The 15,216-nt window shown below is 38.7% G+C and overlaps 1 protein-coding gene across 1 annotated transcript; it reads right to left on the bottom strand.

Moving 5' to 3' along the window:
* Window positions 1-718: 718 nt before the first annotated feature.
* On the bottom strand, window positions 719-3,019 carry LOC101558248 (non-POU domain-containing octamer-binding protein-like). The gene is given in 2 exon segments (XM_055135939.1): window positions 719-2,737; window positions 2,740-3,019. Coding segments are annotated over 2 exon segments (1,425 nt in total). The 5' UTR covers window positions 3,005-3,019; the 3' UTR covers window positions 719-1,577.
* Window positions 3,020-15,216: the final 12,197 nt, after the last annotated feature.

The following is a 15,216-nucleotide window of genomic DNA, read 5'->3' as shown; positions in this document are numbered from 1 at the left end:
ATCCTGGATATCAATCCTTTATCTATGTGTTGACTGAAAACATTTTCTCTCATTTAGTTAGTTGTCTTTCAGTTTTATAGCCCATGAATATTTTGTCACTTAGAAACTCTTAAATTAAAGAATTAAATTAAAACTCTTAAACTAAATTAGATCCCATTTGTTTATTTTTTATTCTGTTGTCTCTGCCATTGATGTTGTATCATTTAAAACAACTTTGAGGTCCAGATCTTGCGTTGTTCTGCCTATATTTTCCTCAGTGTGGTTTAGAGATTCTGGTCTGATCTCAATGTCTTTGATACACTTTGAATTGGCTTTTATGTTAGGTGTGTGATCCAGACCCAGCTATTTTCATTTTAATTTAGAGAGCACATCTTATGTTCTTCAGCAAATTCATATGCACAGTTAACCTCAAATATGGATGATTTTTCTAACCATATTTATAGATTGTGCTTTTTTATTAACCAATGACTTCTACTATTGCTGTATCAAGATATTTTCTTGAAAATAATCTGGAAAAGTGCCTGTAAATATCCAAGTTGTGATGTGGAGTTTATGTTTATCTATAATACTACTTTATAAAAAGAATTATTTTGATCTAAAACCCATTTCATCTTAGTGTGAAACAATTTTTGTTTTCTTTTAAACAATTGCCTTACTTTAAAAACCCCACAGTTTTAAAACTCTATTAGAAATGCAGACATTTACCCTTTTTTTAAAAAAGGCTTAAAATGTATTTTAATAAGGTGATGCTGCTTTACTGCTCCATATCTCAGAAAAACCCCAAAGATTATCAGGGACAAATCAAACATGGCACACTAATAAAAAATGAACAGCATAACTACCTAAGACAGGCAAGCTGAAGAGCTACTGTCTGACCTTTAGCCTAAAGCAACCCTATTTCCAAGATTGTACTGGGCCTATCAAGAAAAGCTGTGACGAGCAACATCATAGACAAAATTGGTGATCCATGGGATTTTCCTTACCCAAGAAAATAATGAAGGCAAGTTAACACAAGATTTTTTAAAGATATACTTAAATGAAAATCTCTAAGAGAAAATGTCTTCCTTAAGACATGAAAGGGTAATATATGGGATATAACAGAACCAGTACATATGTTGTCTGTGACCTCTATGGACATTTGCTGGAATTCCGACCTGGGAGTGAATGAAGCAATGGGGCTAAGGTCATGGGGGATGTTTGGTTTTAGTGGTATACATGGCAGTGTCTTTGGGGTTGCAGGTTATGAATAAGCAAATAGAACAAGATGGACAAATGGAATGATCATGAGTAATGGGGCTCTAACTGGATCCATTTTGTCATGGTTCCCTTAGGCTCAACAATCACATGAGACTTCAGGAATGCACCACACAGAAACAATATACCACACAGCATTGATTTGTAATGATCTCCCCTCCCTTGCCCTCTGCCTCCAGCATACTCCCTAGATAGAATACTATAGGCAGGGAAGACCTAACTATTGGGAGGAATCCCTAACACTTTTCCAGGGTAGAATTCTGGCTAGTCCAAAAAGGGTCCTTTTCTTTAAGGGTTTTAGGAAACTAGACAGTGCAATTTTATTAGTATCGGCGACGTTTGTTTGGAGCAAATTCAGCTCCAGGAGCCGCACGGTTGAAAGCAGAAGAGGTTCCACCAATTGCCCCAATTCCTTCCATTGTAGCAGCCTGGTCAAAGCGCTCAGTCGTTGGTGGGGTCAATCCCAAGGTTCCATCTGGCATCATAGTGGCAGGCCCTGGAGGAGCTGGGGTACCAGCCGGTACAGGAGCAGGAGGCATGGCACCTCTGTTGTTTATGCCCACAGCACCTCCCATAGCCATCTGACCCATCCGCAGCTCCTGTTCTCTATTATAGGCACATGGGAGATATACCGCATCAGGGAAGGTTCCCTTGAATCCTTCCTGCTGTGGCCGCATCATTTCTTCCTGTTGTCTCCACATCTCTTCCTTGCAGCGCCTACGCTCCTCCTCCTGCCTGAGCTCCAGTTGCTTTCGTTTTTGCACTTCTTGATTATGGAGCGATTCCATTCTTCGAAGTTCTTTTTGGCGCCTCATCAAATCCTGCCTCATGAGCACGACCTGGTGCTCATGACGAGCAGCCTCCATCTCCATTTCCAGCTTCTCACGAGCCTCCTTGATATTACGGTCCACTTGGTCTTGCTGCTGTTTCTCCATCTCAATGAGTGCCTTCCAGCGCATGGCATACTCATACTCAAATGAGCCAGGCTGGGCAAATCTGGGTGGTTGTTCTCTTTCCTTGTGAAATTGCTGGTTCCTCATAACCAGTTTTTCTGGTAACCCCTCTTCATCATCTAACTGGTCCATGGGCTCCACAGTCACAGGCCTCGGAAATGTGGTTAGCAGGAAAGAGCCTTCACTACATCTGTCCAGAGCTTTCCGAGCAGCTGGTTTCCCTGAGAATTCAACAATGCCTTTTCCAGAGGGCCTTCCTCGATCATCCACAATGACCACAGCCCTCTCTACCTGGCCAGACACAGAAAAGGCCTCCTCCAGCAGTTCATTGGACACATATTGAGGAAGGTTTCGAACTGTGAGAGATGCACTATGGCAAGCAAAGCGCACACGAAGCTGCTTGCCACGGAGTGGCATGTTGTCCAGCTCCACTTTGGCAATCTCGGCTAGAGTTCGTGTTTCCAAGCGAATAAAGCCAAAGCCCTTATCCTTATGAATGAAGACTTCACCAGCTTTCCCATATTTCTCAGTTTCCTCATTTCCTCCTTGGTGATATCAGGAGGAAGATTGCCCACAAAGAGCCGGCTACGCTGGGTAAAGGTCTTCTCTCCTGGTTTTCTAAAATTCTTAAGGTCAATAGTCAAGCCTTCATTTTGGCTGCTGGCTTGTTGCCATGTTGCAGGTATTGGAGGCGGCTGTTGCTACTGCTGCTGGTGGTGCTGTTGGTGATGGTGCTGATGATGCTTCCTTGGAGCATGGTTTTGCTTCTCCAAGTTGAAGGTTTTATTGCTCTGCATTCTTGCACCCCTCCACTGACTGGCCTCTCCTCAGAGTAATGGCGACGCTACCTGGCCCCTACCGCCCCGAGACATTTACCCTTTTTTGTCACTTCAAAACATGGGATACATACTTAGTGAACGTAAGGATATACCAAAGATATTTGGAACTGTGACTCACAATGAATAGAGTATTTTACACATCAATACTTTCCTATAAGGCAATTTTGAATTTAAAACTTGAACAGTTTTGTAAAAAATACAAATGTGTGCGCACTGGAGGGGGGTGATGTGTGTGTGTTGTTCTCGGGCTCTTGGGGTGGCGCTCTTGCTCTCTCGCTGCTTGCGTTTGGTGCTCTTGAGCTGCTGTATATGGACCGGATAGAGATGGCTCCTCCTTTGTGCTCTGCTTCTGTGTGTGCTAATGTGCTCTCTTCTGTCTGTCTCTCTATCTCTGTCTCTGTTGTCTCTCCTCAGATCTCTTCCAATCTCTCTTCTTCTGATCTCTCTCTTTGGAGCCTTTCTGCTTTAGTCTCTGGAGACCCACTCACTCTCACTTCTGACTCTGACTCTGACTCTGATTCTCACTCACTTTGTGTTCTTTCTTTCCCGTGCATCTGGCTCCAATGATTCTCTTTCACTCTGTACTCTGCTTCTGTGTCTTCTCCCTGCTTCTGTACCTTCTCCTACAGTCTTAGTTTATATAGAAATCACATAAGGTAGTGACACAAAGGTGGGTTGAACAGTAACAAATCAACAAAGAGGAGTAAGACCACTCCTCCAGGAGATCAACAAAATCTCATCTAAAGAGATCACTCCAGATTAGAAGGAGATCCGCTTCAGGGCGGGATCCCATCCAGGGTGTGTTGCTTTCTTCTTTCCTCAGCTAGTAATCCACTTAATTAGTTGTAGTAAATCTACTTCTGATATTTCTAGCAATGTCATTCTGTATGAGCACAGTAAGAGATATTTCAAACTTAAAGTTTGGTTCTTCCTGAGGACATCTCACTATATATTCCAGACCACAGTCTTTAGGCCAGGTTAGTCTTCCCAACCCCAGCAGGATCCTAGTCTTATCGTTACTTTTGGATCATGACAGAATTTGTCTATCACCATGTTCTCAACTTATAGTTGAGTATTGTGGCACTTTGGCCTGGCCCATTTCAATGCCAGGGTAGCTCACAACTTGCCCTGGGTCCTCGTACCTTGTTGGGACCTTTCTTTTGGAGTGCTAGGAACTAAGGGGTAACTGAGTTGAGAAAGCAGATGCCCAAGAGTAAATATTATTGGAGTCAATCAGCTCCCAAGTTAAAAAGCATAATATTAACTGTCTTCCTGTGTCAATACAGAAAGGACATTGCTTTAAGGTAAACTAAGTTCCCAGTGGCAAAGCTAAAAGGACAAACCCAATGTTATCCTACACAGTTTGATTAAGAAATAAGTTCGCAGGAAAGGAAAAAGTCAGTGACCTCAAGAAGTGAACCATCTTATTTTTGAGCTTAAGTCACAATATGCCTTCTTTGATAAGACATTGCTATATGTTAGAACATATACTAATATTGTGGCATATGACTTATGTTTTCCATGTTGAAGTGTTGAAGTCTCTACAAATGAACTGGAGCTCTCAGATCTAACAGTCAGCTGAAGAAATTCTAAGATAAAGAAACTCATGTTCCACCTTAAAGCATATCAGTATCCCTGCCTATGTAAGGGTCACTGACAAGGTTAAATCCAATATTCCTTCATTTCTGAGAAAGTATATAATTTATGAGGTTTATATTTCTAAGAATACAGGTATAAACAAATTAAAAAGGAAACTTACCCCTACCTCTCTTAGTCTCTTGGGCAAGAAGTTAAGGAAAAATTGCACATAGCAGATTGTCTTTTACATATGTATGTGTGTGTCTGTGTGTCTCTGTGTCTGTGTTTCTGTGTGTGTTTGTTGATTTTACAACTAGTCTGGTTGTTGGCCTGAAGAATTCAGAATTTAAAAAAAAAAAAAAAAAAAGAAAAAAAAAAGAAAAAAAAACAAAAACAAAAAAAAATGAAGAATTCAGAATTTTATGCAGATAGCTCTGGAAACTAGGAATGAGATCATATAAATATTATGAATACTCAACAAGAGCTTCTGTAGTAACAGAAATTCAGTTCATAGCATTAAAAAATCTTTGTGCATCTTTCTCATTTGCTGGTAAGTTCCTACTCACACCTTCAGTCATTCACACATGCAATGGAAAACAACTGATTAAAGAACACTAAAACTATGCATTTAGTTATAGCTCATCTACATGCATTAAGCTTCTTTAAACTACTCTGCACATTGACATGGGAGAATTTCAGTAAAAGCCATTAAATAAAGCTCATTATAACAGACAAAATCAATGGTCTATTTTGTTCCAACTCCATTCTGCATTTCCATTATTCATTCATAGCCTTGACTGCCAATCTCTGACTCCAACTTTTATTTCCTTGCTTTCTAGAGCATCCTTCTAGTTAAACCCAGTTTCTACAGAATTTCACTCAGTTTCTTCCAGAGCTCTTCTAGTTTTCTGTAGAGATCTTCATCTTTCTACAGAGGTCTTCCAGCTTCCTGCAGAACTCTTCCAATTTCTAGTATATCTGTAAGGCCTCACTGTCATGCCAATCTGGTTCTCTCTTTCCTGGCCTGCCCACACATTCCACTTTCCATTTTCTTAATATGCAGCTCTATTCTTCTCATCCTGCCTTTATTGATCCTGTTGCTCATCTGCTAACATTTTCTTCATCTATTTTGACACTCCTCTCTTCCCATGGCTTCTTTTCTCAAGTCTGAGTTTTGTAGCTACTCCCTCTATTGATCTCTACTCAACGGTTAACTTTAATTTACCCAGGAGACCAAGTTATGAATTTAACCAAGTTATATGAAGAAAAAATATTTGTTTCACTTTCTTAAAAGTAATTTAAATCATGCTGTGTTTTTGTTAGTATTATGAAGGTCTTCAATATCAGTGCATAGCTGTATTTTAATACAACAAACCATTGTCAGATACATTTTTAAAAAATGCTCCAATGTTTAATTAGAGAATAATGTAAAATTATACCTACTCATAAAACACTGGGGCAGCAGGGAGCAATAAGCATGCAAAATTCAGACTATTGAAGATAATAATAATTATATATGGGAATATTAATTTTGAGTCTTATAAGATGTCAATATGAAAAATAAATGTAAAATGTACTCAGATCTTGAAGAATTTATGTCAATCTTAAGAAGCATCAGTCTTTAAGAAGTTAGAATTTTAATAAAAAGATCAGATCTATGTGCATTTCTTCAGACTGAATGATATTTTTCTGCCATTATAAACAAGATTCCTATCTCTACTGGGGCATATAAAAATCAGACTTGAGGACAAATATAACGAGCTATGTAGTTAAGAGCAGTGTATAACATGCTACTGGAAGTTTCATGTACAGTTTGGCTCTGAGAAAGGGAAAAAAAATCATGGTTGATAGTTCAAATACTATTGATCTGACTTTCATAGTTTGCAATCATTTGGGATTAATTAAGTCAAGGTACTCCAGGACCCTTCAATAACAGGGATATTTGACCATTTAAATTCCTGGTTAGTGAGTACACATGATATGTAAAATGAGCATGATTATAAAATAAGTGCTTTTACTTATAAAGATCAAAGAAAATCTGGATCTCTTTCACTCTCAAAATACTTAGATAATAGATTGAAAATAAATGTGAGAAAAGTTCTAAGAAAACTATGACTTAACATGAATATTAAACAATTACATTTAAAATTTTATTTCTTTAATTTTTGCTTTGGGGTCACACCTGGTGATGCACAGGGGTTACTCCTGGCTCTGCATTCAGGAATTACTTCTGGCGGTGCTCAGGAGACCATATGGGATGCTGGGAATCGAACCCGGGTCAGCTGCATGCAAGGCAAATGCCCTACCCACTGTACTATCGCTCCAGTGTTTGTCTTGCTTGCGGCCGACCGGGGTTTGATTCCTCCATCCCTCTTCAAGAGCCCGGCAAGCCACCTGAGTATCCCTCTTGCATGGCAGAACTTGGCAAGCTACCCATGGCATATTTCATATGCCAAAAACAGTAACAACAAGTCTCACAATGGTGACGTTACTGGTGCCTGCTCAAACAAATCAATAAACTATGGGACGACAGCGCTACAGTGCTACAGTGCTATCTTTGAAAGGAGAAACATTTCCTCAATAAGTTACTCTAAAATGCAATCATTTAAGGGAGGAGATTCATAAATCATCCTTTGCCCAGAGTATAGGGAGGAGAAAAAAATAGAGTGAAGTGGAAGGGGTAAAGAGAGATGAGAAGCAACAGGAGCAAGGGTAAAAGAGAACTAGGTAAATTGTTACTGTTAAATGAATGACAGAGCTAAATATGCAAACCACAGAGTCAATGACACTGAACTATCTTGACCCAAATTTTAATATACAAATATACAAGGTGCCTATCAAGATGGCAGGCTGGGGTGGGGGTTGGTGGGTAGGAGAGGGAATCTCAAAACACTGGTTGTGGACTGGTGATAGAATATTGTATGTCAAAAACCCAAGTATGAGTAACATTGTAATTATGGTGCTTTAATAAAATAAAATTTTGAAGGAAAAACAAAACAGTGATGGAGAGATAGTAAAGCAGGTAAGACCCCTGCCTTGCACACAACTGAAGTAGATTCAATCTTCAGCACCCCATTTGGTCCCTTGGGCCTGCCAGGAGTTATTCTTGAGCACAGAGCCAGGAGTACTGCTGGATGTGCTCCAAAATAAAAAAAATAAATACATAACTAAAAGTTTTTATAAAAAAAATCTTAAATTTTATGGAGTATTTTGAAATGAAATAATTCTGGCATTTTTAACGATTGGTGAATAAGTTTAAAAACTGGGTTCTTATTTGACAGAATATAAATGAAAAGAGTGATTTTTGTTTTGTTTGTTTCCTTGAAGGAGTAAGAAAGTGCCAACCAGGTTGTTCCAGATTTAGGTTCTTTTCCAGACTGTAGACAAAAAAAAAAACACTGCTCCAATCCAATAGTCAGTCATTACAGATGGAATGACTGATTTTTGCTTTGCTGTGTTTTGTTGTGATGCTAAAGATGCCCGGTTTAAGATAAAATTATAGAAGTTTTATGGCTTTTAAAAATCTGATTGCATCTATCAATGTTAGTCTTGTAGTGGAAAATGATGACTCACGTCTTATTCAGCAGTGTCTGATTCTTGTAATTTTTAATAAAAATATACATATTTTCAAGAAACAACTTAATGCCTATTAAATTTATGCATTAAGTTTCTCTTATAACTTATGTAAGAAACCATTTCTTGAAAGCTTTCAGGGAACAAGTAAGCAAAATATTATTCAAAGGTACCAACTTTGCATAGTTTTGCATTATGGTTGACATATTCAAGGAATTCCAGTATTGATCTAGACCAAAGAATACCCTTCTCCCCTATTCATAGAATTGGTCTTTCTGGAGGGGGGCGGTCATATTAAACTCTTGTGGGCTGTAGAAATAATACAATACACTGATGATGGATGTGGTATTTGAATTATGTGACTGGAAAACTATCATTAACAGTTACATAATAACATTTTCCATCAATAAAAATGTTTCAAAAATGTATCTGTAAAGTCTAATATCTTTGTCTAATCAGAATCTAATATCTATGACCTCCAATTTAATACAATCCTTGGTCCTTCAATTTGCCACAGTGTGAACCTTTGTAATATGGTCCCTGTGTAGACATTGACTCATAAAATTTAGTTGCCAATTTATATCATCATAGCAAAAATTGTTTTCTACCAATGAATGTAACTTCTTTAATCACCAATTTGCTATAGAAATAGAATGGACTTTTTCCATTTGATTTTTGTGCAGCAGCAGTAAATTTCACTTTGATAAATTTAGTAATTTTAAAAATTTAATAAATTTAATTAAATTTTAATGAATTTAATTCAGGATTTAAAGTCTGTCATTTAAATTTCATACCACCTACCAGGGTAAATGTCTCCTTATGTATCCCTTTTGCTTTCCAATATTCAGAAAGGAAATGCTAGGGGCCTTCTGGTATGGGTCAGACAGAAATACAGGTCAGTAGTCTGTAAAGTCTTTTGCTTCTGGAATTGTTGCTGGCTAATGGTTCTTGTCATCTGTTCTTTTAGCATAGTTGCAGTTTTTCACTTTTCTCTTTACTGAGAACCAGTTGCTTCTCCTCTAAGTGTTTGTTAATGGCTCCTGGTCACTTGGCCTTATAGCCTTTCTTAAGGCTCTCAATTCCCAATGATGAAATATCTTCAAGGTGGGTGGAAGGCATTTAATACATTGAAGCTGTTATCAGATAGCTTCCCTGTTCCTCTGAGGTAAGATGGAGATTTTATCAGGTTCACTTTTGCTAGAGTGAGACAAGACATTTACCTCCGGTCCTCTCAGCCTAAAACACAGTTTGCTACCAATTTTACCCTTCTTAACTTGGGTGACTAAGTTCACTTAGGTTAAAGCTCTGAAGGAAGTGATATCAATCTTTTTGCACTTTGTAATTCTAAGCCTGATAGTTACACAGTCTCTCTCCTGACCCAAGGTTCTCTGCCCTACAGGTCCAAAAATTGGGGGGGCCTTTTCTTCTTTCCAGGCTTCCTCCTTTAGCCTTGAGATAGAATATCTTTCAAGTTCTGCCTCTTTAAATACACTTCATAAGCCTAATCATGGTTCCACTTAAAACTCTACAATCTAGACTTCCGTACAAGTCTAAAAGTCCTTCCAAAGCTCATCTTTCAGGCTTCTAAGAAAACATTTCTTTTTCAATATTAAACTCTTGCAATTGGAACTGTTTTCAGGCCAATTGCAAGCCCTCTCAATTAGAAAATACTATAAGATGACTATGATTTTGTATTTTAAATAAAATAAATATTTATACCCTCTCTCTACCACACACACAAAATGAGCACTTTTAACTTTACATGTGGAGAGCCTCATGATGGAATATTCATTGGAAATAAAAAATATCTAATTTTTTTCTATACTTCTTCCATTTTGTCACATTCTACCTTGTATCATCCCTATATTTATACTTGCATTCATGTACTGCTTCCATTTTTCTACTAATTATCAACCTGATTATCAACTTGGATGGTGTTAAAAGGCTAAAGCCCTTTTCCTTTTAAAATACTCCTTAGAACTTATATTCTCTTTACTTCATATGGCATCTTATGTCCCATTGGCTTTCAAAAGTATTTCCATTGTGCTGAATTAATTCAAATGCTTTATCTAAAAACGTTTTTTTCTAAATAGAAAAAATTCTCCTTTGTCCCTCTTCTTTCACATTAGCTCTATTTAAATACCAAATTGTCTCAGAAATTCTGATTCCCTGAAGCTTATCTTATCTTTATTTATAATAATGACACCTTCAATCATCACCTGGTTACTGCTAATTTATGAAAGGAGGGGACATAGCATGCTTAGCTTTGCTTAACTAAGAGAGTGCTCAAATATGATTCCCATAGCTATTTGTTACTTCCATTCTCCCTCTCTCCCTTTCTCTTTCTATCTCTTCCTCTTTTAACTCAATGTACATTTTGAATACAGATGTATAGACTCAGAGAAAGTGAACTGGCTTATTCATTCTGTGTCTCAGGTACCCAAAATTTTAGTTAGATTACGAGAACTTCAGTTCTGGTTCCTGAAATCTTCAAGTTTGGAAGAATATAAGCAGATTTGTTTCTTGAATATAATAATATTATAGTCTTATAATCTAACAGGCTGATAATGTTCAGCCTAAGAGAAACTGATCACTAAAAATAGCTTCCTATTTATAATACTTCTGTCATTTTATAGAATAAGATTTGCAGCTTTTGCTCCTTATTTCAACCATCATATATAAAAATATATGCATTGGTGAGAGTCTTAGTTCCCATGACTTGAGCAAAAAGTAACTGAAGAGGATACAGGTCATGCAAAATGACACACTCTTCATTCAGCTATAGTCCATAAGAACCTGTTACCATAGTTTCAGAATAAAAGGTTAAAGTGAACCCTGTTGGTGTGATTTTTGCATGCTGCTGACACTGTTGCCTACTGCCAGTGGTCTTATTTTGCTGCTACAGTTATAGAAGCAGGTGTCTTCTGGTCAAAATATGTATGAAACCATAATGCTCAAAAGAAGGGAGGGAGGGCGAGAGAGAAGAAACAAGGAAAAGTGCCTTCCATAAGGCAGGCTGGGGTGGGGGTGGCAGGAGGGATACAGGGGATATTGGTCATGAGAAATGTACACCTGCGCGTTCCCCCGGAGATCTCTCCGGCCCGCGGAGAGACAACAGTGGAAAGCGCTCCTAATTAGGTGGATTCTGTGAGGGTCCCGATCTGAAATAAGACTAGTGAGGTTAGTAAACAGGGGGCCCAAGAAGACACATGCCGATCAAGGGCAACTTTATTAACTGCCACGCTGGTTTTATACTTTTCTTAGCAGGGGGTTGGTACATAAGTTGTCAATCATCAGGGAAGTGTCTTCTCAGACCAAATAAAGAAAGGTTCGGGTGTATTAGGTGGGCTTACAACATTCTTCAAGAGTAGATTGAGAAATAGTGGGGAGGGGAAGGCAAGGGTTTATCTGGCAGGAGCATCTGGCAGGAGGAATGCACAAGGTAGAGGAAGGTATTCTACTTTAGGGCTTTATGGCGTCTCTTAGTTAACTGCCCTGGGCTACTTTTACCTCTTGAGTTTGGCTATTTCCTTTGTCACAAGGGCACCTGTGCCTCAGGTTATGCAAAGCTGGTAATGGAATTTTCTGGTTTGTCCAGGGTAAAGGTTTCGGGGTCCTCTTTTGTTCAGGGTCCTGAGCAGTCCCCAACATACACCAGTCATTCAGATTATTCTTCTAGAAAAAGCAGAAAGTGACTGAACCTACAAAGAAAAATTTTTTGGATGGTGTCTCAGTGAAAGCTCAGGATCTACACTTAATTGCAATTAGGATCTTTAGTTTTCAAACCATACAGTGCTTGCAATCAGCATTTTAAATGCTCTGTTCTTAAAAGTGAGCGTGTGATCAGACACTTAAGAAATGGTTTAATACTAAAGGTACCTTCCCCCAAAATGTTTTTTACAATTAACTCGGAGGGAATTGAAAAGCTATAACTCTGGTCAATCCACTAATGAAATAAAATTAAAATGTAAAGTTGTTAAGGCTGTAGTGAGAGCAAAGACAAATGGGAAATTTTAAATTATACTACAATTATAAATATCTCATTATGTTATAGATCCCAGATTTTTTGGCTCTGTGTACAATAGGAATGAACAAACAAGCAAAAATGTGTTCCCAGTTCTATACTGTCTCATGGAGCACCAAGGAGGCAACACTGAGAGCTTCATCATGCTGATTTCCTGTAGGAAGGATAAGCAATGTTTCTAAAGGGGGTGGGTAGAGGCTTGAGGAAGGATGCATGAGCAGCCTGTTGTGTGCAATTTTATAGTACTCTTCCTCTTGTGAGTAGCTTGTGTCATTGAACCAAGTACAACTTCTTGCTTTCTGTGGGCAGTTAGTTGGTGTCAGGCAGTGCAACAGCACACAGTCCTGGAAGACACTTTTGATAGTATAATCTGTACAAATTCGACCCAGGCTTGATTCCCCCGCCCCTCTAGGAGAGCCCGGCAAGCTACTGAGAGTATCTTGCCCGCACGGCAGAGCCTGGCAAGCTACCCATGGCATATTCGATATGCCAAAAACAGTGACAACATGTCTCACAATGGAGACGTTACTGGTGCCCGCTCGGGCAAATCGATGAGCAATGGGATGACAGTGATAGTGATAGTGACAGTGACAGTAGCTATGAGCAGCATAGGCTGTTTCCAAGGCTTTTCTGGGCTCTTTGTGCAGGTGTGAACTTCAGGAAAGTTCTGGTCAAGGGGATGAGTGTCTGTGTGTGTGTGTTTGTATGCTCGTGTGTGTTTGTGTGGTCTTGTTACAATGGAATAAAGTAGGATGTGAGCTTACTTGTCTTTGTATAAGCATGCATATGATTGCTCAAAAGAATAACAGTATGTGGGGCTGGAGTGATAGCACAGCGGGTAGGGCGTTTGCCTTGCACGCGGGCAACCCGGGTTCGAATCCCAGCATCCCATATCGTCCCCTGAGCACCGCCAGGGGTAATTCCTGAGTGCAGAGCCAGGAGTAACCCCTGTGCATCGCCAGGTGTGACCCAAAAAGCAAAAAAAAAAAAAAAAAAAAAGAATAACAGTATGTAATGATTACTAAACTTTGTAATGTCTGCAGAAAGGAATATTTTCTCATGAGGCACAGGGGAGTAAATGTGATGTTAAGAAAACCACACAGAAATAATAAAATTAATGTGGAAATGGACAGAAATGGAGGAAAGCTAAGTTATAAAGGTTTATTTTTGGAGGCCCAGTATTTTAACAAGAATTTTATGAAGAGAAAACAGAGAAAATGGGGAAGAGGATATTTGGTAAGTATAAAAAATTTTCCTAGAATATGTGTCTCCAGATTAATAGGATCTCCATTATATGCCAAGCACAATATATAAAAATATACAAATATTGAACACATAGTGAAGTTTCAGTAAATTGTAGGTACAGATATAATTTTATAATTCTAACAACATCTAGGGAGAAAGCGTAAAACCCAAATAGTATGTAAATAAGAATCATGAGTCAAAGTGATTGATAGCAACAACAGAACTAGTTTCTCCTCAACAACACTGAAACTTCTGGGAAAATCATTCCCTTCTTATTTGCAGATTCATATCTATTTTTCAATTCTGCCAATTCTTGACCCAGTTAAATTACAGTTCAAGTTTGAAGAGAGAGTACAGTTATTTCAGATCTACATAACCACATGAACAAAAATTTACTGCCCAAACACTTTCCCCACAAACACCTGAAGGGCAAGATCCAGCAAATGAAAGAATAGATTCAGAAAATAAGATTCAGTAGAGAGGCAAAGATTTCCCAGGACTCTTGACTATGCATCCTAGAGAGCAAACAGACTAAAATTAAGTGAGAAGATGGAGAACTCCAGGAGGTGTTAACTCATTTTACATATTCGACTATACAAAAAGTTGCAGAAGGAATTATATGTAAAACTTTAAGCTATTTCAAATAATTAGTCAATGGGAAAAGATGGAGATTCAGAGGTGGTGACCACAAAACACAAACAAACAAACAAACAAACAAACAAAAAACCCAAAGAATAACAGAAAGCACCAGAAATGCAATCATAGTACATACCATGGAACTGCAGTGAATGACATTTATGTACTATATGTTACATTATATACATGTATTATGTTTTACAATGTAATACCTATTATATTAAATAGGGATTTAAATAGAGGCTGGATATAATATTAGGATGATGAGGTATTAAGAACTAAGAAAGCCTGTCATAGTTCTGATAAGGTCTTATCCCACTGACCATAATATGAAGTTAGTAGGTATATGTAATATTTTGAATTAAGAAATAGTAATATATATCCAACTTAAAGCTGAAAAGAAATGGTAAAATAAAACTACCAGTGGTAAGAGTGGTTTATCTGGGAGTGAAGATTAGACAGGGTGTTTTTATTTTACTCTGCTTTAGTTTTTAAATCACAAACATGAGCCCCCCTCCCCCGCCCCCCACTCCGCCAAGGACTGCCACCCTGGCCATCGGCACTCTGTTCCCCAGCACCGCAGCCATTTTCTCTTCCAGCCCAGGTGTATGACCTCCCCTGCCTCACCATTCCTGTGTCCCAGCCAGTGTCTCGGACCCAGCTACAGCTCAACAGGATGTGTGGCCTCTTTTGGAGCCGGAGGCCAAAGTCATTTTCCCCAAACCCAGCAATCTGTTGTCACATCTCAGTCTTCCTTAACTAAGTCCATGAGTAACATCCTAGCTATCCCAAACACAGTAGGCCAATAGGCTGCTAGTTTATTCCAATTTCACCAAAATAGCAATGAATACAAGCAGCTCTACAAACCCATTATAAAAGAGCGCATTCTCCAAAAGCATCACTGGAGACCTCACGTAAGGAACAGAGGAACCTCTGAGAGGAAGGACATGTTCTAGAAGGGGGAAATAAAAAGGCGACCACCATCAACCAAGCCCATCCAGAATCCTTGCTCACAACAAGAGGGAATATGGATAGTGAACTGGAAGGTCACTCCTCCATATAACCACCACAACATGAAGAAACAACGCAAATCCTCACCACAAGGAGAGGATGA

Source organism: Sorex araneus, chromosome 4 (genome assembly GCF_027595985.1).
Source record: "Sorex araneus isolate mSorAra2 chromosome 4, mSorAra2.pri, whole genome shotgun sequence".
In the NCBI taxonomy this organism is placed as follows: domain Eukaryota; kingdom Metazoa; phylum Chordata; class Mammalia; order Eulipotyphla; family Soricidae; genus Sorex; species Sorex araneus.
Note: the sequence above shows the minus strand (reverse complement) of the source record. Positions and strands in the feature narration are given on the sequence as shown.